We start from the raw sequence: 23,847 nt of genomic DNA, 5'->3' as shown, positions 1-23,847 counted from the left end.
CAAGTAACTCAGATGCATGATCAAAGCCTCCCCAGCCATGCCAGTTTGCTCTATGGGATTTCTCTGATATTGCTCTACTCTGTACCCTATTGCAACCCTACCCTTTGTAACCAAAAAAGTTCTCCTTTGTACCTAGCATGGGAGACTTATTGGATGTAGGTCTAGATTATGCATTGGGGTCCCCTTGGTTCAGCTGACTAAGGGAGACTACTTGTGCTTCTGAGAGAAGCACTCCCAAGTGCTTGAAGAAGTCAAGTACCCTTGAGGGCTACTAGGCCTGTGTTTTCCACGGTGCACAGAGCCAGAATAAAGCCCAGCCCTGGGTGGTGGCAGTGTTACCCCCAGGCTAGTGGGTGTGCTCCAGGAAGGGGGTCAGTCAGACGTGAGGCGCCCCCAGGGAGGCACTCGGAGCCTGGAAGGTGGTCAGGCACAGTGAGGTGGGTGGCTCAATGCAGGAGTGCCCCCTACTGGCCTGCCACAATATGCACTAGTAAAATTCTGCAGGCTTTAGGCTCTAACTCAGGAGTGGGAAAAATGGTGGCTCCATTTCCCAGCAACCCCTGCCCACACGGCTGAAGCCAGTTTCCATGGAGACCCCAGTAGCAGCTGTGCTGAGAGCATAGGGCCGAGGTTTCCATGGAGACTGGCCCCAGCAGCGCTGGCAGGCCGCAGTACTGCTCCAGGGCTGGGCTGGGATCTTGGTGGTGACAACATCAGGAGGCGCTACTTCACAGTGAGGGTGGCTAGGACCTGGAATCAACTTCCAAATGAAGTGGTGCTGGCTCCTACCCTGGGGGTCTTTAAGAGGAGGTTAGACGAACATCTTGCTGGGGTCGTTTGACCCCAGTACTTTTTCCTGCCCTGGCAGAGGGTCGGACTTGATGATCTGCTCAGGTCCCTTCCGACCCTACCAACTATGAAACATGATTCTGTGATTTCTATGATTTTAACATGGTCCAGAGCTGGGACTGAACCACAATCTGCAGTCCAGGCAGAGGTGTCCAGGCAGCAAATCATGGCTCTGCACTGGCTCCAGACCGCACTGTCACTGCTGCAAGGAGCCAGGGCAGAGCCACTATCCACTGCCTGCACGTTCCTGCCTGAAGCAGGCAGGATGCAGATCATGGCTATGCCTCAACTCTGGACCACGCTGTCACTGCTGCAAGATCCCAGCCCGACCCCAGAGCAGCTCCCCACCCTGCCACATGCCCTGCCCGTGCCGCTGGGGCTGGTCTCCACGAAAACCCCAGCCCTGAGCTATCACAGCGAAGCTGCTGCTGGGGTCAGTCCCGGCCACATGGGCAGGGGCTGCTGGGAAATGGAGTCTACTGCCAACTGGACTTTGCCCGCCTCCACTGTAACTGCTAGTAAGGGCTTTCCTTTACTTGGTATTGTTGTGTCAGGATTAAAACAAGAAATCTTTAAGCCCTCATACTCTGGATGTCAACTACATTTTTTGGAGAAGAGCTTGAATCTACTCTTCTGACAGACCCCAGCCACCTGTAGTAGGGGTGAGGGAGAGACAAAGCATACTCCCTGCCCCTTCCCCAACTTTAACAAACCAGTGGCGCACTTGCAGCAATAGCTGCTGCCCCAGGTCAGCAGTCAGAACACTGGGCAAGGGCCAGTGGCAAGGCCAGCAGGTGGAACTCTCCAGGCCTTGGTACCCTGACAGAACCACCCCTGCCCATTCCCACCAATCAGTTGATTAGCAGCACAGAGCAGGGGCAGGGTGCCAGGACAGCAATGCTGGGCAGACAATCAGGGAGCCAGCCATTTCCCCCTGCCCTCTTGGAAGAAGCGAATGAGAGTGAGGGACTGTGGGTTACCGGGACCCTCTCAGACCTACAATAATGTTACATTTGCAGTGGAAAGAGCTTCCAGTGACAAAGCAGCTGCTGCTCGGAAAAGCAACAATTTTGTCACAGATCTGCCATTTTTTTGTCTGATCAGCCATTTTTTTTTTTTAGTGGGACCAACAGTGTAAACATGTGGCCATTTGCTTTTTATCTCCCTAAATGCACGTGTAAAGCATGACAAGAACAGTATTTGCCACAGCCTTTACAGATTAATAGCTGCAGCTGAGCTTCCCATTCCTTTTTAAAAATCATCCAAATGAATGCCCTACAACCAGCTGGACAAAGAGACTTGGATTATTTCATAGATTTCATAGACATTAGGGCTGGAAGGGACCTCAGAAGATCATTGAGTCCAGCCCCCTCCTTAAGTTTCCCCTCCTTATGATTAAGTTTCCCCTCCTTATGATTACAAATCATAAGGAGGGGAAACAGATCTTTGACAAGCAACTGAGGGCTCCAGGCAGAAAACTTTGACGTGTTGGACAAAGAAACTGGGGAAATGAGTTAAAGAGACTGAAACTGAATGAAGTTGGGAGACGGTGAGAAAAACGGTTTGTGTGAATAGGAGGAAATTCATATTGGTGGGACAAGTCATGGAAAGGGGAAGTTCACTCTAAATCGGACAGCAATCCCAGAAAGGGAAATTATTAAGACCAGCTCTACAATGAGGATGCAACAAGGAGCCAAAGAAAGGTAACGGATGCGTCTGATACAAGGATAAATTAGAGGGACAAGGTAAAAGGAGTCAGTTTTGGGGGAATGGGCAGAAGAGTCTGTGGCCACTGGAACACACCCTCATCTGAGATCTAAAATGAGACCCACTATTACCAATAACATCATTCTTCATCACCAAATATAGGTGAAATGTACTGGCAAGTGTGTGTTTCATACACATCTAACACTAGTTCAGATAGAGGATGACAACTTTAAACTGCAGCCCATTACTCCATTAGTCCATGTTCCAAGTCTGCTGAGGAAGCATGTAGGTATTATATAATGCTACATGATGAAACTTCTGGAGTGATTCAGCCTGATTTTTCTAAAAGCCAATAAGGTGAAATTAAGATTATGCAACCAGGTTTTGCTCTGGCATTTCTTAACTTCGGAGTGCTTGACTCAGAACTTAAGTAACCACCTCACGTAATTTTAAAAGTAATATAGAGATATTGTAATATCTATACAATAATATAGAGATGCAAATTCTAATTTCTTTTGTCAAAACTGAAGCCAGAGAAGGTTTTTGATCCTTCACAAATTCCAAAAAATCAGTGTTTATGTTCTCCAAATGTTAAAAGGTATGTTTTCAGTTGATAGAATTTCTCCTGAAAAATCTCAAAAGACAGAGCTCAAATAGATTTTGAAAAGGAGGTATTTTTCTGGTATTTTCTTGATAGAGACCTCTCAGTATTCTATGCTCTTTCCAGTGACAGTGCAGCTCTGCTCCACTCCAGACAGAGTAAGTAAAAGTCTTCAAAGGCATACTCAAACACTTCATGCATTTTCTCTCTCTGAAAAAAAGAAACCTGCCCCACCAATCTTGCATGTGCAATTTAACCTTAGATATTCCAACAAGTTTCATTTTTCATAATAAAGCTAGTGTTTGAATTTCTACTAAGTTAAATGCACCGTTTAAAACATTCTTTTATTTTAACATATGAATCAGCAGTATATTGATATCTGCTAGAAGCATCTTGTACTTAGCTACGTACTATAAACATTACCTTTCAAGGTGTATTGTACATACTGTCTTATATTTTAATTGTTAAACTATATACATGTTTTCAGAGCTGGAAAAAAGGATCTATCTGATGCCTGGAGGGACTAAACTATTCTGCTTCTCCAAAGCACACTTCCATCCTAAGCCACACCTATTCTTGACTAGTCCCCCCAAACGGAAATTTCCTGCTAGTTTAACTTCTGTGCCCTCAATTAAATGCTAGCTTCCATATACAAACAGAAAGCAATTACCACTGTTCCATTATAAAAACTTAGATCAAATCAGCAGGTTAATGCTGCTTACCACAACACACACACACAAAATCACTGAATCAAGGTTGCCCTGTACAAAGAGAGGCAAGATATATCAATTAATGCTTCTCTCTAATGTCTGAGTTTATGCTTCTTCTGTCATCTTATAATATCCATTTATCTATTAGATGCACATACCTCCTCTGTCAGTATGTCTCTATTTATCCATGCATATATCCTGCCCCTCCCCTGCAGTAAGTTATTACATACAATTTCCCTACCTTCAAACATGCACACTCATAGAATCTGAAACGTGAGTGGCAGAAATCACCTCTACTGGGAGCACGGATAGTTATTACTGATTCAATCCACACATGGAGAAGCCCCATCTTGCGGTGGTAAGGCCACTGGCAGCTCCATGTTTGGGGGTGAGGTTGGCAGCTCTCCCCCAAGTCACTTTACTTGTAACATAAGCAGTTGTTTTTAGCTACTCTAACAGCAGCATTTGCCCCTCCTTGCTCAGCAGTTACAGCAATGAAGTTTTCTTTCTAGATATAGGGAAATGTTTATTTTGATCTCAGTTTGCATTTGCTATATTAGTTATGATAAGGATTACAAACTGAATGCTTTCTCACTTCAGTTAAAGAAACTAACAACATTCTATTTGCTATATCCAAGAGAAATTTTCAAGCGCAAAACATTATTATGTAAAAGGAAACTCCTTTGTGTTTAAATATATATAACAAAACTATATTAACTGAATGTTAAGTTTACCAAGAAATACTCAAAAGCTAAGAAATGCCAGACTTTGTTGTCTGTAAAACCTTAAATTTACTCGCTTATGTGACTGCATTATGTCAGCATGATCACATATAATCACATCCCCACAGGACCAATGCCTGAATCACTGATCATTGAACAAATCAGGTGGGATAATGAACACAGATGTTGATTTTAGGACTCTGTCTCATTCATTATAGCATCTGGAGGGTGTGTAAAGAATGAGGCAAAAAGCATGCAAACATTGCATTTTTCAGCCAAGCCACAGTAGGTTCTCTCATAAATTAAACTAAAATTTAATCAGTTGATTTAGCCACAAAACATAATCTTATACGATTTTAGGAGGGAGATGGCTTCTTTCTAATAATATGCACTAACCTTAAACATGCAATTGGTTGCATTAAGGCCAAAAAGTTAAATTTGCAAATTACTTCTTGGTTTACATGCTGGTTAAAACCCAAAGGCTAAAAATGGAACCTTTTTTAGCATCTGAAACATACAATGCTATTGGCAAGCTAATAGGGTGATAGAACAGAAGAAAAAAGTATAATAGTAGGTAGAAAGATCTGTTGATCATGACAATCTTTGTAGTTCTTTCCATAAACCAGTGGAAAAGGAAAAAGGTAAGATTCACAATTGGACACATGGTTCTGGCTTTGTGCCCTATCAGGTTTATGGAAAAAAACCTAAAGCATCTTTTGAAATCAGCAAAACTTAACAATGAAAACCTGAAACACACACCACAGAATATAGATAAAACTGAAGGCTCAAAAACTAATTATCTAAGGTTTTAATGATAGAAAGATTGCTTGTTTTTTTTTAGGATCTGCTTAGAGCATAAGAGCCTTCCTGATATGGCTAGCCCTCCTGTAAGTAGATAGAACATCTTTCTGTTCATGTGAAATTCAAGGAGACTATACAAAAATATCCACAAAATATATCATCACAATATTGCTCTGAAAAAGAAAATCAACATGCAAATCCATATTTAGCATTTTATTTAACACAATTTGGACAGTAACTAAGACAATAAATAGATATTGTAGCAGTGTTAGAGAACTTTTAAAATAATCTGCAATTTGGGAAGCAAAATTAAACTTAACTGAAGGTCGAACTACAGCATATTAAAAAGTTATGAAATGAAAGGCGCAGAAGAAACTGCAAAACCTTAGGGAGGCGTCTCAGAAGCATGTAAGAATAGCTTTAATACTGTATTTGCTGATGGATCCACACAGATGCAGAACAGTTTTTGATCTGGTACAGATCTGCAGGATGAGAAATGATGTATTCTTTTTGCTGACATCAGAAACTTTGAAACTGAAACAGCAGATGGTATTGCAAAAAGAATAAAAACAGCATTAATAATTGTGGGGATCAAGGAAGAAGAGCTCAAAACAAAGCCAATTTGGCCCACATTAACATAAACTACTCATGAGCATGGGCAGATCAAATTAGCACAGACCCAGATTACAAAAAATACTCCTGATATTGTACATATCCACCAAAAGAACTTCTGAAAAAAATTACCCCACCTTTGAAATGCTGCTGTCATTTGGAAAGACATTTTAAAATGTCACTTCTTATTCACAAAGCATAAACAGCAAGTCCAATTTCCTTTGGATGCCTTGTTAGCAAGTATGAACTATTCTGATTGCTACTTGAGGCAGACTGCTAAGATTAAAATAAAATACTGTCGTTTGGCTATCAACAGAAGTGCAGCTCAAGGCAGACTCTTAGAGGACAAGGTAAAACAAATTTGTTGGCATATACTTCATGCTGGACTTTATTCATTACTATGTCTGAATCGCCTACTTTTCAAGAAAATGGTCTCTTGTTATTTAAGGCTTAGCAAAACACCAGAAAGTATTACATTGTTCTGCAGCAGATTTATGCAGGATAAGAAATTATGCTATATCCCAAACAACCCTGGCCCAGGCGTTTGAAAACATATCCTTAGGAACTGCACATCTAATAAGGCAAACTTTTCTCTTACCTTTTAGTGGGAAAGCTGAAGAAAAAAAATCTACCTGATTTTTTTCAGTAGCTGCCATTGACAATTTGGATACCAGAGGCACCAAACTATGACCGCCTCCTACAGCACAGCTCCAATTTTTTGTACACTGCTATCATGGTTCAATTCTCTCTTTATTGCAAAGTCATAATCTGTTAGACTTCTTTGCCTGTTAAAATTCTGCATGTTGTTTCTAGTCTGTGCTTCAGCTTCTAGGCACTGGATTTTGTTCCATCTTTGTTTCCTAAACTGAAGAGCCAAGCCCTCCATTATCAAATTTCTGTTTACTATGTTGGTATTTATAAACTAAGTCATCTCATAAACCTCACCTTTTCTGTATCTGAACATTTTAAGATCCTTAAGTCTTCAATTACAAAGGCATGGTTTTTTAATCTTTTTATCATTTAACTGGCTTTTCTCTGAAACCTCTGCAATAGCCTTTTTGAACTGCTGGAACCAGTGCTGCTAATACCAGAATTGGATACAATAATTCTAATAATGGCCACACTGGTGTCAGAGGGAATAAAGTCTCTCTATACCTTCTCGAGATTCGTATTTAATTCATATAAGGATCACATAAACTTACATGGCCACTGCTGAGGGGCTCGTGCACAGCTCATTATTCACGTAACCTCTCCCAAATCTTTTCCATATACTGCTCATTTAGTCATCCCTCAAGCATGGATTTTGCTTTTTCCCTAGATGACCTTAAAACATATACTATACTGTTTGCTCAAACCCAGGTTCCCAAGCAATCCAGGTGGTAGTAGATCAATGTCCTGTCCTCATCATTATTTACCACTCCCCTGGATTGTCAATTGTAAATTTTATCAGTAATGATTTTTGTGTTCTTCCAGGTCATTGATAAAGATTAAAGAGTAAAAGGGCAAGACTTGATTTCTGTGGGACTCCATTAAAACATGTTCACTTGATAATGGTAATTAAAAGGTGAGACCTGTCAGAGAGCTTTAAATCCATATGTTGATTAAGAAACTACAATAATACAAAATCTCAATTTTTGAATGGTACGAAGTCAAACGCCTTACAGCAATCTAAGCACACTACATAAACAAGGCAACTTTCATGAACCAAACTTATGATGTCAATCAATAATGAAGATATCAAGTTTTATTTTCCACAAACTCTCATCAATTGGCATAGCTTATACTATCTTCTTTTCACTTCTTGTTGAGCCCTGCATCAGCCATTCCATTTCTGTGCCTCAGATCCGTGTCAGGTATCATACTTATCCTTTTTAAATACTGGCACAGTATTAGCCAGTACCCAGTCACCTGCAACTTTTCCGGTGTTATAAATCAAAAAAGGTTTTACTGAAAAAACAAACTAAAGAGGACCTTGTCTAGCTCTTTTAAACTCTTAAATAGGAGCTACATAGATCTGATGCAAGCCACATAGATCGGACTTAAGGTCCAATATTAATATCTGCTGTTTAACATCCTCCTCAGTTACTGCTGGAATGGGAAAACATTTCATTGATATCAGATGAAATGATAAAACCTGAATTATTCCCAAATGCAAAACAAATTCTTATTCAACCCTACTGCTTTTTCTGTACTATTAACAAATTTAACATTTTCAAATAGCAATCAACTATCATCATTAAGATTCTTTCTTTTTCCACAAACACTTGAAAAGTCTATTATTGTTAACCGTGCTAACTATAGATTTTCCCTTATGTTTGCTTCTAATATCAGTTTTCTACAATTCCTCGCTTCCAATTCAGATTCATTGCTTCTATTTCCCTTTTCTAAATTAAAATAACACAGAATACAAAAATTGCCTATAATCACAGGACTATGCTATTCCATTTTATTTGACAGAATGAAACCAAAGACCAACACACTGAAATTAAAACATTCTGGGTGCAGTATTCAGTTTGAACTCAGACATGCCTAGAGAGAAGTGATCATAATTTTTCTCCTGTGTCCTAGGGACATGTATATTTAAGTTATCTCCTTTTTCCAACACACACACAGCTTTCTGCTCCTTCTTGGCTTTGGAGTAGCAAGTACTGAATAAAAGTTTCAAGAAATAATGACTTTTTTTTAAAGCTTTAGTGCCTGTGAAATATGCTAGACTGAAAAATTTGGAGACTCATACAACAAATACATACAAATGATGATGGCAGTACAAGTTTCCTCCTCCAGTCCTTGCCACAGGTCTCAACTAGAAGGATCTCCAGTAGAGGTCCTGGGAAGGAGGGGAGAGAAGAAAAAGTGGAGCACTGCAGCATGCTGGAAGTCCAAGAGAACCTCCATAGCACTATATACAACTGTCCATACATTACAAGTACCTCTACAAAAGGTAGTGATACAAAGAAGTTCCTGTTTGATAAAGGAACTTTTCTGTAGTCAACCTGCCATTTTTATAGCACTACACACAGGCTGAATGTATGGACACTCAAGTTTTGTAGTGCTATAAAAAGTAGTGCGAGTCCGAGGCTGGATTGACAATGAATTGCAACTGTTACTCAAATGATATCCTGTAAGGATTTCCTGTCAACTTGAAAATGGAAAAGCTTCCAAAAATTGGAACCTCTTAAACAAAAAGTAGGTAAACAAGATGGCTTGCATTTGAGGCTCGCATTTGAGGCTTGTGGCCCTTGATAACATTTTTTAGTAACAGTCAAGTATGTTCAGCAAAGAGCTTTCAAGAGAAGTTTTCCATGGCATCAGATTCGCTAAAAGTAGGAAGTCTCTTAAGAAAAAACACGAATACTTGCTATTAGCCAGCCATAATGAAATAAAGCTGAGCTCACATAACAACCTCCAAGCATCATCAACGCCAAAAATTCTAACATTTTCCATCACTCTAGGAATAAATACTTCCCTCGTCCTTCCAAAATACATTTCAAATTGCTGACCTGGGCACTCTGTAAACAAAAACAGTAATACTTGATTATCTTTGGATGAGAGTATAGGATACACTTTAGCCACTCCATGTTGTTTCAAGAAATATAGGGGGCACATGAATTCTAGTTTGAAGGCAATTATTTAAAAAATGTAGGTTCTAGTCTATTCTTTCCCGGCATTTCTCCATCAGGGAAGATGTCAACTTCAGGAATCCAGACAGTGGAGAAATGGAATTTTATGTTTACACTGTCAGCATCTGTACGTGCTCAAAACATCAGAGCAGGTCTCAACAGGCAAATCAATTAAATTGACTCAACACAGAATAATGTCAGTAAATACAAAGAAACCTCACTGAATACATTTTTGAGGATAACAGTGCCAACCGACAAACACAAAGGTCTGATGCATCCAGAACCCTGTTATAACTTGCAACAAAAATAGTAGTTGTACACTACTTTATGTTATGCTGATGAACTAAGTTAATAGGCTTTCTACCTCTATATTACAGATGATAGTACAGTAACAAAAGTTTTTTATACCCTGAGAATAGAAATGAAGCTGAGGGCGAGACTTGAGGAAGCAGCATACAGAACGCTGTAAAATGTAATCACCTGACTCTTAAGGAAAGTATTACCTGAATTTCAGAGTCTGAATCCTATCCAGTAAAATACTTTCTGATATTCTGATTGCAAAGGAAGTGTAAAAGGGTCCCGCTCCAGGGGTGGCCATGATGCCCTGGCACCCCCTTACCCTTCATCACCATTGCTCTCTTTGGGCAATCTCCCCCTCCCCTTGCCTGCCATGCCTTGATACATTTATCTTTTAGAAAAAGAGGGGCTGCCTGAGGGCTCCCGAAGCCTGGTCTTACACTCATGAATACAGGTGCCTGTGCTCACCTTCAGGGCTAATTACATGGCCTCATTTCCCCTTACAGCTACGCCCAAGCCTCACAGCTGTTTCTGGTCTTCATGTAGGTGGGTACCTTGCCCCATACCACTAGGCCACTTTAGGCATCTTCTCCCTTTTTGGGGCCTCACCCTGCCCAGCTTCCATCCCACTGCTTTGACTGGTCCCTATGGCCTAGACCAGGCGTAGGCAAAATGGCAGATCAGGCCAGCGGCTGCACTTCATTTCCCAGCAGTCCCTGCCCACGTCACTGCAGTCAGTTTCCATGGGATCCCCAAAAGCTGTGGCACAGGGCCAGGGTTTCCATGAAGACCAGCCCCAGCAGTGCTGGAAGGGCACATGGCTGGGCAGGGAGTTGCTCTGGGACAGCATGGTCTGGAGCTGGGGCAGAGCCACAAGCCACTGCCTGAACGCCCCAGTCCGGGGCACACAGGCAGATCACAGATCTGCTCCGGTTCCGGACCACACTGTCACTGCCACAGGATCCCCGTCCCGGAGCAGCCCCTTGCCAATGCTGCTGGGGTCGGTCTCTATGGAAACCCTGGCCCCACTCAGTCACACAGCCACCGCTGCTAGGGTCTCTATGGAAACTGGCTACAGCAACATAAGCAGGGGTTGTTGGGAAATGGAGTCCACTGCAGGCCCAATCTGGCCCACAGGCCAGACTTTGCCCACCCCTGGCCTAGACCCACTGCATCGGGCCTGCTTCCTTGGGTTCCAGCCCTTCTCTCACCCTCTTAGACTCTTATCTCTCTCCTCCTGGGCTGTGGGTCCCCTGGCACCATTTGCCTCTCAGGCTCCTAATTTCTGCCCTTCTTGAGCTGTAGCCCCTTGGCCGCAGGTGCTGCACCTCTCTAGGCTGTGGGCTCTCCAGCCCTATCTCTGCCCCTCAGGCTACACTGAAGCTTGCACCCTGCTCTGGCAAGCCACAACCTCACATGACTCCCTGGCACTTTGGGACCTCCACATCTCCCCTTTCTAGTCCCACCAAGTCCACCAGTAGTAAACTGTAACAAAGGGAACAAAGCACACTGGCTGTAACAACCAACCTACTCTAGGTATAGCAAATGACAACTACTCACTGCCTTGCAGCAAGGCTTCCCCTTACCTGGGGTAGTGTTCCTCCATAATACACCAGTATTCTGCTGGCAGTCCTTAGAGCAGCTCTGCAATCAACCCAGCATCTTCCTGCAGTCCTCCTGGCCAGGAGCTTTTCATCCAGTGGCTTGCAGGGCTAGAGTGCCTGGCTTGGCTCAGGCCCAGGCTTATATGCTGCTCAACCCCTTTGTTGTCCAACCTCTGGAAAGATGGGACCCACAGAGGCAACCCCCCTCCTGATTCCACCGCTGCTGGACAGGAAGCCTAACTCTACCTCCACTGGGTGCACAGCACTCTACCTGCCTCCCAGCTATGCACACTGTGCAGGCAGCCCCCTGAGCATGCAGAACAGGCAGCCTGGATCCTTCCTTCGCTGAACATGCAGCACGCACAACCCAGCTTCTTCCTCCCTGCTACACAAACAGGGAGGAAGAAGCGGTAGAGGGCTGCATCCTAGCCCTCTACCGCTGCACCATCCTGCCCCCAGGAGTAGGGGGCAAAAAACAGAAGCTGAAGGACGAAGAGGGATCCCAAAGACTGTTGCGACCCCCAAAGTAATAGTCAGTGTCAACTGGACAGAAGCCTGGGGCCGCATGTTAACCCCTCATGGGCCACAAACAGACAATGGGCTACTATCTGGAGAACCCTTATTTAGACCACTGAAGAGCGGATAGATCAAAAAACAAAAGCATACACTGCAGAGGTCTAGCTTACAAACTATTTAACCATCTCTTCCACATGGTGACCCTGACGAGATTAGTTTCCTACAGGCTCTTCTGTAGAATTTCTCTGTCAAAGCATCTTACTGCCTAGCCATCCCCTGGCTAGCCCTTGGAAACTCACCCTTGCTTTGCCTGGATGAAGATTTATTAAACTATCTGTAGGTCTTTTCATCTCTAGACTCCCATCTCAGCAAATCGGTCACTTCACTTCAGCCTAGAAGGCCATTCTCTTCCATGCCTATGCTTAGGTATTCTTATTTGGAAAGCTATTGTGCTACTCTTCTTCCACAGTCCCCACTGAATTTGAATATTATATGCATAAAAACCCCACATTCCACTACACCTAAAACAAGTTAGATCAATACTGACACACACACAGTTCTAACAAACTATAAAAATAACTATACAGTAATTCTGCCTCACAGACTAGATAACATATGAAGGTCATAAACCAAGTTATTTCTTAGAATTCATAAATATGTATCAGCTCCCCGTCTATTGCAAAGCACAGAATAGGCAGGGCCTAAACTTGTGGCCTGCAGCCCAGATTCAGTTAGCAGAACTATATTTTGTAGCCTGTGGGACTCATAAAGGGGCCAAGAATTCAGGGGTAGGGACTGCCGCTGAAATCTGGGGCACAGAGCCCTACTAGGGATGCACACTGGCTGTGCAGGGCAAACAATGTCTGTGTCAGCCCTCGCACCTTCTACCACTTTTTACCTTTCTGCTGCCACTGCTTGCTCCATTGCCATGTCCAGATCCAACCTATGAGGAGCTCCGTATCTCCCACAGGTTGGATCGTATGCAAAGTCTGACACCTGGGGGTTAGGTTACAACAACATTCTCCATCAAATCTTGCTCAGAAAAAGTATGGACATTGTTCAGCTAAACAATGCATAAGCTATCGTTATATATGAGAGATACATTTCTACAAGAGAAAGAAGGCAGTCTGTAAGGTGTCACCCTGCCCTAACTCTTTCAGAAATGAAGAACCTTTTCAGGTAAAGTCCTACTTATTCAGATGCTATGAGTGGACTTGCAGAGAGCAGGGGTAGGTACTTCAGACTAACACAACTAACTACCCACTTCTACAAGAGAAATCTATTCCAATCTGGGGCCTGCTCCTGGTCCCAATGCAGTCAGTGCCATAATTTCTACTGACTGCAACATGGCAAGGTCACTCCCTTATCCAGTCCAACAGATATAAAATTCAAAATGTGAAAACTTTTCACTATGAATACTTCAGAAAGTATTTTGGAAAATCCCTTCTTTTAAAATACTCCTGAATGCATATGCTAAGAAGAGGCTGACACTATAATATGGCAGTAAAATGAAAGATGGGTCCTATTTTAACATTAAAACTGCATTAAACATGAAACTTAATCTGTACTTTAAATTGTTTTCTGTACTTTTTAAACCAGTAGTAAACCAGGATGGAGGCTTTAATATTTCTTTCTTTGGACTCCTGTTCTGCTGCTGCCATAAACAAAGACATTTAGGTAAAAGCCTTCCCCCCAGGCAGTAAACTCAAATATTTCTGCTGCCATTTAATATTTTGCAATACTGTATAGTTCAGTTACTGCTGAACAGTGCTTAGCTTTCAGAATAAAAGACTGTGCAGAACAGATTCAATCCTGTGAACTGAACATTATGTTTAGTTTATAAAAAGGAAACTTAAAGAACAATTAAACTGTTGAACTATGACAATATTCAAAACATAAAACTGAGCAAATAAAATGTAGGCTTTTACAAATCAACAGTCTCCTCCCATCATTTTAGTATAATAGAATTTATATTCAATTTTTTTTTTTAATCATTTAAACAAACTACTTTAGTTAACAGAAATCAGACAACTGAAGTACACGGTATACAGTATTTATACAGATTTTTGTCTTCATTAACATTTATACTAAAAACAATTTCACAATGGAGCACTGAAAATTCTGACTTTTTGGAGAAATGTGTTATTCAGATTTTCATTTTCAATATTGTACTTCAAGTCTCCTAAAAAGTACCTCCACTTCTCCAACAGCCTGAAAGCAAATCTTTTCCAACTGTTACAACTGGAAAGGTTCATTTCAGCACTAACCCCAAGTATTTCATGTAATTGCTATAAAATTCCTCTCTCTAGACAGAATCAGGTATCATTGGCAGGAAAAGAAGGAACATTTCCATACCTGCTATAAGTGAGGTGAAAAAGCACCAAAGTACATTTTCTGCCATGTGTTGATGACTTTACAGTTCTGGCCCGAGATGCTTTTTACAGCAAGAAAAAACTCTCCCAGTAAATTATGTTAATGTGTTTGTGTGGGCCACCCTGACAAATAGTCATGTGAATCGTGTTTTGTCAGGTTTCATAATTTGATGGACATATTCCATACTTGCCTTCTACTGGATGTGAAATTCCTCCATGTGAAAACTAGTATTAGGAATATTTAATGTAATGATACTTGTCCAATGTATAAATAAATTAATAATTTGTAAATAATTAATGAAATACAACAGAAACACAGTTAAAAAGTTTGTTTTAAGAACATTCCACCATCTCCACCATTTTAGAATAGTAAAATTAACTTACCAGATTTGTGCTTTTTGTGTTTTGCTTTCTTTTTGATGATAAACAACTTATTCTGGATCTCAGGTTTGTAAGATTTGAATAGGTATGGATGCATCTCACGTTTTCTCTGCAGATCATCAAGTTTTCTCTGCAGATTTGCATTCAAAATATCTTTTAATTTCTTTTTTTTCTTTTTCTTCTTTTTTGCCCGCATCTTTGTAAGTTTTAGCTTTTGATTATTACGCAGAGAATTCTCTAACATCATTTCTTTAGTAATTTTGTGGCAATTCACATCTGGGTTATCACTACGACTGCCATTCACATGCATTTGACAGGTTTTAAGAGTATTCTCTTTTAATGGGCTGGACTCAGTTTTTACTGTGGAAACTTCAGCACATTTCTCCCCATTTTCTACAACTCTGACTTCTCCTGGGCTAAGAGGTTCCCCAAAGCAAGCAACTTCTCCTGGTTTCTCCAAGCCACCAACTGGCTTCTCCAAGTTCTCTTTACAGCATCCAGGTTTTCTCATCTCACAGGCCCTGTGAGTTTTTATTTCACAACTGGATTTAAGTTCTTTCTTTGTGATGACACTAAAGCTATCCAAGTCAATTTTTGTTGCTGGACTACAAGCACTAGAAACCACACTTTTCCCTGGTTCTGTCTTGAAATGAGGTAGGAGCTCTTCTCTACCACCAGTTCGGACTTCCCCATTGCTTTTGCTGACATGCTCACGTTTCATTTTCTCCAATTTAATCCGTGGTACTCTTTTTACTTTAATAGGTGGAGTTGGAAATTCAGGAGCCTGGAAAGGTTTTTGTTTGTAAATCCGTACATCTGCACCACAGAACTGTGGAAAATGAACATATGCATTCTCCAAGTAATCATAACCAAGGATCACTTCCCTGCATTCATGGATAGGTTGCCCAAGCACAGCATCTTGGACATCTTTTTGTGTTTCGTACACAAAGTCACAGAGGCCTTTTAGGAGCCACACTTTTTGGTAGAATGGGAGCTCATGAAATGGTTTTTCCTCCAAAGGACTGACTTCTCCAAGGACTTTAAAAAACTGGGGGGATAGCCCAAGTTTTTCTGCACAACTATTTGGATTATCAGTTTGCCCTACCACAGTATACCATTGCTGTACTTTCCGTCTAAGTGCTGCTTCCCAAGTCCTGTAAGGAAGAGTTGGTCTTCGATGCAAAGTAGATCTGCAATGAGGAGGACTTAACAAAGAAGTCATTATTTTAGCTAAAAAAGCATTACACTGAGGCATCAAAAGACAGCGTTCCAACTCATAGAAGACAATTTCCGGCAAGTTTAAAATCTGTTGTGCTAAACAAAGAAAATGACCAATAGCTGGAATTTCCCACATGGTCTCCATCCTTGTAGGGGCTGCTTGAGCTAAAAGTGACTTTTCCCATTCTTCTATTTCTTTTTGACTGGCTTCCTCTGCCTCTTTCCTTTCTTGCTCCCGTAGCCTATCAAAATGAAAAAAGTTTACAGAAGTTTAGATACCATATTTATTTTTAAACAGTGAAGGAGAAAAATCAGAAATACAGAATGACATACATCCATATTTTTTAAAAAGAAGCAACAAAGAACATGGTACATAATATAAGAATTCAATTTGTTTTTATTGTGGTGTACATACTGTGCCAGACTGTCAAATGAGAAACTGTAGACAATTATACTTTACCCGTACTTCTGCATCTTTTTTTTTTTTTTTTGCATTCTAGCATTTCTGCTGTCCTACTAGCAAAAACTATGTTAGCTCACCACCTACCCATTTAAAATCTACTAAAATGCAGCTATGTTAAGATTTTGCTATCAAAGCACTGTACTGCAATCTCTAACACCTACCTTATTACCTCTTGTGTCACTTCACATCTTTCTGATGTGTACTCAAATTTACAAGCCTAACAAGTGGTATCCTACTTGCATAAGAGTCCTAGTCAATGTGTAATAGTGGTCCAAAAAGAAAATCAGCGTTAGGATGAATGAAGAACAGGATGGAAAAGAAACATGAAAAGAGATGTCATTCCATTAATAAATGGTGTACCCTCACCTGGAATATGTATTCAGTTCTGGTCCCCCTATCTAAAAAGGGATAGAGCAGAAATAGTGGGTATTCAGAGACAGACAATATTAATAATTAGAAGCCTATAAAAAACTGATAGAAAGATAAGTTGAGAAAACTGTGACTACTTTAGACAAAATACTAAGATGAAACATGTACGAAGTATATTAAAAAAACTGGTACACAGAAGATAGACTGTGCACTTTTTATTAATTTTAATAACTTATTAATTTTAATACCAATATGAAGGCATATTCAATTAAATCCAAATGGGAACAAGTTTTAAAAACAATAGCAGGAAACTGTTCCACTATGCACACAGGCAGCCATGGGAATTAACCGCCGCATGATATGTTTCAGTCCAAAAGTAAGAGGTCAGTTGTATAAATCATGAGAACATCCAGAGTTACATTAGTTGGACTCTGAGAGAAAGTTTTTGATAGGGACATATTCTTGCTTCAAGGCATCAGATGGACTAACTCAGTGATTCTGGAACTGTGGTCAACAGATTATTGCATCTGATTTTCAAGTTCAATGACAAGGGTGCATTTTTTTAACAAGAAATTTGAGGGCTGACGGTCATCTGCAGTCCAAAAAGTTTGAGAATCACTGCTCTAACTGATGGGATTAGAAAGAAATAGTCTTTAGGGCCAATTATTCTAGAATTTCCTGCTGGAAAGATTTCTTACAAATTCCTCTGAAACACCTAGAAAACAGTATGCACTGTTTTCTGAAACAACCATATTGGGAGTACTACGATCTGACCCAATATAGCAATTCAGATCATCTTATTTTTCAAAGGGTTATATTTTCCTCTTATTAGCAAACAACAAAAGGATGTCAACTGTCCACTGAACGCATTAACCCCTTCCAAATTCAGACCAAATAAAGTAAAAAGTCCTCCATTTGATTACAGAAAAGTATTAGGGAATACTAGCATCTATTGTATACATAAAATTAAGTATAAAGTACTTCAGAAGAGACAACTCTAAGTTTAGACTACATCTTTGTACCCCAGATCCACATTTTTCATAGTGTAAACTGTCTGCATATAAGCATGAAAGAACCAAAGATAAGCTGTCAGGTAATATCAAGTAACAAAAACTCTGTCAATGAAGATATTGTCTGGCATAAATCATAAGAATGGAGCTCAAATAATTTGTTAAAAGAGCTCCAAGCTGAAATTTCTTAATATTACTGCATTTTTTTATTTATGTGCCTACCAGGTGAAAAGTACTGATTCATGCAAAACTGGAATTGAGAATTTGAGTACAAAATTATTATGGAATGTTAATTCAGGCATATTATACATACAACATCAGGGGCAAATCCTGCTTCTTTTAAGTTAGACAAGTAAGCCTGCTGACTTCCAACACAACTACTTGCATAAGAAAGGTAAGTAAATTGGAAGCATGCTATTAATAGAACCATGTATACAAAGTAGCTGCATTAATTGGAAACATTCACTTTTACTTCTGTTATCCAGCTTCAGTCCTACATTAACGTAAGTTTAATCTATTTTCCTGAGCAGAGCAGGAGGAGGAGTGAGAAAATTTAGGTAAAGAGTACTGCCCAAGCAAATAGGCAGGCAAGGTTCTTTAGGTAGATGTGATATCTTCTACTAGACCAGTTGAGTAGTCGGAAAAAAGTTCTTTGCAACTATTCAATCGGTCTAATAAAAGATATCATATATACCCACAGAACCTTGCCTCCCTATGTTCTTCACCAACACAGCTACAACCAAAAACCCAGCTCCCGAGCAAATATCACTCAACTGTCACATGTTTTAAACATCTCCATTTTTACTGAAAGGGGAGTTGTCTAATTGGAAAGAGGCTGATAGGGGTGTCTTGGGACCAATCCTGTTTAACATTTCGTTAGCAACCTCAGTGCAAGAACTAGGTGTGTACTTATTAAATTTGCAAATGAAACAAAGTTGGAAAGCACCACCTACATCAAAGAGGACCTAATTGTTATATAAGAAGAATTCAGTAACATTATGAAAGAGAAATGATATGAAATGTAATATACTAAATGAAAACCCATGTTTTTGTGGACTAATCAGGAACTTTTGCTACAAATTGTGGGTTAATATATTGGAGGCAATGGAGGAAGAGATGGATCAGGGCATTCTGATCAATCACAGACTAGCTATGAGCTGCTTGGGTGACAAAACTAGGCTAGTGCAATTCTAGGTGAGATGTTTCTCGTATACAAGAGTTAGTCACCAGTGTACACTGGCATGCCTCATTTAGAATTTTCCCATATTTTCTTACATACCCCTCCCCCCAAATAAAACGCATAACTTGTTTTTGGAAGGCAGAACGTAGAAAAAAAGATTTTCATGGCCAACTGTGATAGGGTATATAAAGAGGCATCATCTTTGGAGCGGGATCAACTGTGTTGGGATATGTCCCAGCATAGCCAATTAGCTTCACTAGCATCTAGAACCATTGCTCAAGGACACTGTCCCCACAGGGTTAGGCCCCTGCTATGGCCAGAGCTTCAGGGCCCTGATCCTGCAAGACAACAGCCTCAGGTGCTGCACCCCAGGTTGGGGCGTGACAGTGAGATACCCTGGGAATCCCCTGTGGGAGGGTCCCAAGACAAGCATCTGCAAGCAGGGAACCCCCCATGCAGGTTTCCTCATTTGCAGACATGTGCCATAAGCCAGGGCATGACAGCCTGATAAGCACACTGTAGGAATCCTCTGCAGGGGAATTCCTGTGGCATGCAATAAGCAAACAGAAAACATCATAACAATTGTTATGACAGCAAAAAGATGACATTCACTTGAACCCAGAGTGCTCCTGGAAGTATAATGTCTAGGAAATGTGGTATCCCAGGAGACATTCTGTGTGAGACAGCAGGAATTTCCTGGTGTGGCAGAACAGCAACAAGGCTAGGCCCCAGACCCTCGCAAGGGCAGTAACAAGACTGTTACTTCTTTACCATAAATAATTATTTATATAAGTTCCTGTAAACAATAAATGTGACCATGTGACAAGGCTCAATAAGACACTACAGACTGCATGCAGCTGCTCTCTAATTCTCAGACATCTTGGAGGCTATTCAGCTAAATGCTACCACTTCCCCAGCAGTTGAGAGGGTTAACACTGAACCCCACCCCTGCCGAAGCAGAAGTGGCAGCCATTTTAGCTCAGTGTCTCCTATAGTGCTTCTATTCCAGCAAATTAAAAATCAGCCTCCCTGCTTAAGACAAACTCCACTTCTGGATGGCTGATTTTGGGGGAAGATATGTGCATGTTGCTGCACAGTCTCCCCTGTGCTCACCCTGGGCAACATACTGAGCAATCTCCCCCCTAGTCCATGCAGTCTCCCTCGCACTCTCCATTGCCTGCACAGTGTCCTACATGTTTCACTTGCCACATGAGTCACCTCATGCCACCCTGATCCCAGCCAAGCAGCAGCAGTGGCAATAATTCCAGCCTTGGGACCAGAGCGTAACAGCCGAATACATGAATCCAAAGCCAAGACCTGAATCCAAGACAAAGCTTCACCCCCACTGCATACTGAATCCTTGTCTTGGATTCAAGTAAATATGGTAGGTTGTCTAATACGTTCTGGTAAAGGGTTTTGAGTCTTTCTTTGAGAAGGTTCTGCACCTCCATTATTTACTGCAAAATCTCTGCTATTCAGTTCAAATGGCAACAGCCAGTGCTGTAATGCTGAAAGTTCAGATTTTAAAACCTAAATGAGAAAAAGCATTCATAATTTAGGCCTCGTACAGACATTCAGTTTCTCCTGGGAAAGTTGTTCCTCTCCCAGGAAACATCACAAGTGTACAGATGTTCAGGCTTTTTCTCACACAGTGAAGATGGCAGCTCCAAAAGAAATATAACCTGGGAACAGACAGGATTAAAACACTCCCAGGAGAGTTTTTCCTGGAACAGCAAATGTCTGTACATGCTGTGGCTTATCTCAGATGATAACACAGTCTTCCACCATTCCCTGCCCCTCCTCCCCAGGGAAACTATGTTGCTCACTGGACTCTTGTATTCTAGCATGGAGCAGAATGTATCCCCTTCACAGTCCCCACATTGTACTGCAGGGAAACAAAGGCCGATCATGAGCAGGCTGGTACAGCCAATCAGGGCTGCTCTATGCACTATGCCATCTGCCACCAAACAAGACTAAGGGAGCCTGCAGAGCATGCTGAGATGTATGCACAGGGACCCTTTCCTTACCACCCCTCCCACCCCCACCCATGGCTGCACAGTGTCAGCAGTGCAAACTCTCCTCTTCAGGCCCCACCATTTGCATATCTGTACACTCAGTTCCAGGTAAGTTTCTCTACCAGAAGAACAAAACTGGGAGAATTCTCCCAAATTATATGAACATGTATAAGCAATCTTAAACTCTGTGCTGGGAATCATATTTGTTTAATGCCGCTGAAGTCTGCAACTCCAAGAAATCCTGCAATGGGGAAATATGCTAACAACCAAGATGTTATTCACTGCAGTTATGCTACACGATACTACAAGATTATCTTCATTTTTTAAATGTACTTATGCTAACCTTCATGGTTTGGCCTATCTTTAAGAATCCAATGATCATTATAAATTTTCCCTTCTTAAGAATGATTTAAGTACTTATGTACAAATATTGCCAAAAGCAATCATTCAAAGTAAATTTAGGAATTAAATGTGTTGAAAACTGCTGCAGTAGATATAATCTTATCTAAGTAAGGCCTTTTCATTAACATTGCCTTTTTTCTGCCTTCTGTCAATTTCAGGCAACTGGGATGTATACAGACAAGAACTCCAGCTCAAAAGAGCTCTTACCAAATGAGAGGTAATGAATGGTGACTCTGATCACCCTGGGTCACCCATATGAACCCATAATTCATATGTTATTATTCACATATAAAGGTGTTTTCTTGATTATTGGCTTTACTCAAGCTACAAGCTGGACTGCATGATGAGAAAACAGACCAAAGGATCACTGCTGACACAAGCATCCCTGATTAGCAGTATAGTAAAAAATATTTGTATTTAAATATGATGAAAATAAAATTGTGTTCGGATTCCTAAGTGTGCTGGTTGTAGATATGTATTGATCACCCACAAAACTAACTCATGATAGAAACAGAAGATCTTATCTTTCAAATGTGCCCCTTTCCTCTCACTTTACAGAGATAAGCCAAAATGAAATCACTATTACATATGCTTACTTACAAGTTTCACTAACTGAAAAACATTTTTTTCAGAACTTTAACCATATCAAATGCCATCTGGAAATATGCACCTATTTTTTTAATTTGTCAGAATAAGCAAATAAGAAATTACACAAAATTAGTAGTAACAGTTACTTATTGGAACAAACATGGAATAAAATCATTTGTAAATTACAGCTTGTTGAACATCAAGTGTTACTGTGCAGTTACAAAGAAAATCGTCATGGGGAGGTCTAGTAAACCCAGAATCAGAAAACAAGGAATACGCTGGTCTTGTATCTAGTCTTTCAAAATATATTACACATTTCCTGATGTTAAAATACTAGCTGTTTAACTCCCACAGAGCATTTGAGAATATTTTATAAGAAAAGAGATGAATGAAAACTGATTACTTTGTGACTACACTATCTTGAAAGTAAATTCTGCACCAGAAGGAACATATACAGCAATATTTAGCCTACAAAAGAAGAAAAATTTGAGAGAAGAAAAGGCACAACTACAACTTCACTTATTTCTTTTACCTCTTTTCTTCTTTTAATCTCAGCTGTTCTTCTTGTCTCAGAACCTGAACCATTATGGACTCAAACATGCCAGTTGTCAACCCTACTAAGTTGCGAGGTGTGGAACGACGCCTCGTTGAAGTGCATGCTGTTCCTTTCTCATCTTCTAACCCATAGCAACCTTTGGATGTTACTGCTATTGTTGTCTTCTCTCTCAAGTGCCTAGAAAGAAAACAAAAATCAATGCATGATAATTGTTTTCAGTAACAGTAATCTACCACATGTATTTTTAAATAGATAACAATTAGGTTAAGTTAGAAAAAATGGATGTGGTTAAAATGTTACCACAATCCATCTGCTTGAATTGCCAAATGTTCCAGAAATGAAATGAACTACCCCTGCTATTTTTTTAAAGACCTGCAGTAACAAAAATTGTGACTAGCTATCACCTGAGCCCTACAGCTCAAAAGTCAGAGCACAAACTAGGAGTCCTGAGTTCAAGCCTGGTGAGTGCCTTGTAGCTGAAATGTCATATTCCTCCTTCATTGTATCCTGTTTGTCTTTCAGTTCCCCTGGTACCTGCTGTTGCATCAAACTGTCCTAATAAATTATAAATCCCAAATATTCATTTTGTAAATATTTAGAGATACAAAAGATACCACATCTAAGATGAGAAACTGACATTTTTAAGACAGTACAGAAGCATTGTGAAACAAAATGAATTTTTGGAATCTCAACGTGACTGAGAACGGTTAAAGTTTAAAATTTTAAGACTGCATTATTTCACAGAATAAAACAGCTGAAAACAAAAGAATAATCACCCTTCTATTCTAGATGATTCAGTGTTACATTGTATTTTCAAGCCCAAATACAATACATTTATTTTAATTAAACAAAATACTTCTGACATCACTTTCCCTTTTTATTCAATTTGTCATAGTGGCCTGTCAAAAATCAAGAGAATTTACACTCTTTTATGAGTTATTGCAGGCGGCCACCAATTTCAACGACTGATATAATAGTATAATTCTCTGTCTCCTACAAATTATCTAGAACAGTGTTTGTCAACCGGGGGTACGTGTACCCATAGGGATACTTAAAAGGGCCGGAGGGGGTATGCAGAACTGATGTGGCCGATAACTGCAGTGTGAGTACAGCCGCAGCGCAGCACGCAGGCGGCCAGGAGAGCAGCTGGGTCCAGTTGGTAAGTCTGTTGTGGGGGAAGGGGTGTGGGGGAGGGAGTGGGACTGGGGCAGAAGGTGCCCAGCTGGGGCAGGGCACAGGACTGAGCTGCATTGG

The 23,847-nt window shown here is 40.7% G+C and overlaps 1 protein-coding gene across 1 annotated transcript in view; it reads right to left on the bottom strand.

The window, feature by feature from the left end:
• The window catches only part of KIAA2026 (KIAA2026 ortholog), a 97,326-nt gene that overhangs the window by 42,971 nt on the left and 30,508 nt on the right, over nucleotides 1-23,847 (bottom strand). Inside the window, 2 exon segments of the mRNA XM_025197549.1 lie at nucleotides 14,796-16,252; nucleotides 22,570-22,770. Of these exon segments, the coding sequence (XP_025053334.1) occupies nucleotides 14,796-16,252; nucleotides 22,570-22,770 (1,658 nt within the window).

This window comes from Alligator sinensis, unplaced genomic scaffold (assembly GCF_000455745.1).
Source record: "Alligator sinensis unplaced genomic scaffold, ASM45574v1 scaffold392_1, whole genome shotgun sequence".
Classification (NCBI taxonomy): domain Eukaryota; kingdom Metazoa; phylum Chordata; order Crocodylia; family Alligatoridae; genus Alligator; species Alligator sinensis.
Note: the sequence above shows the minus strand (reverse complement) of the source record. Positions and strands in the feature narration are given on the sequence as shown.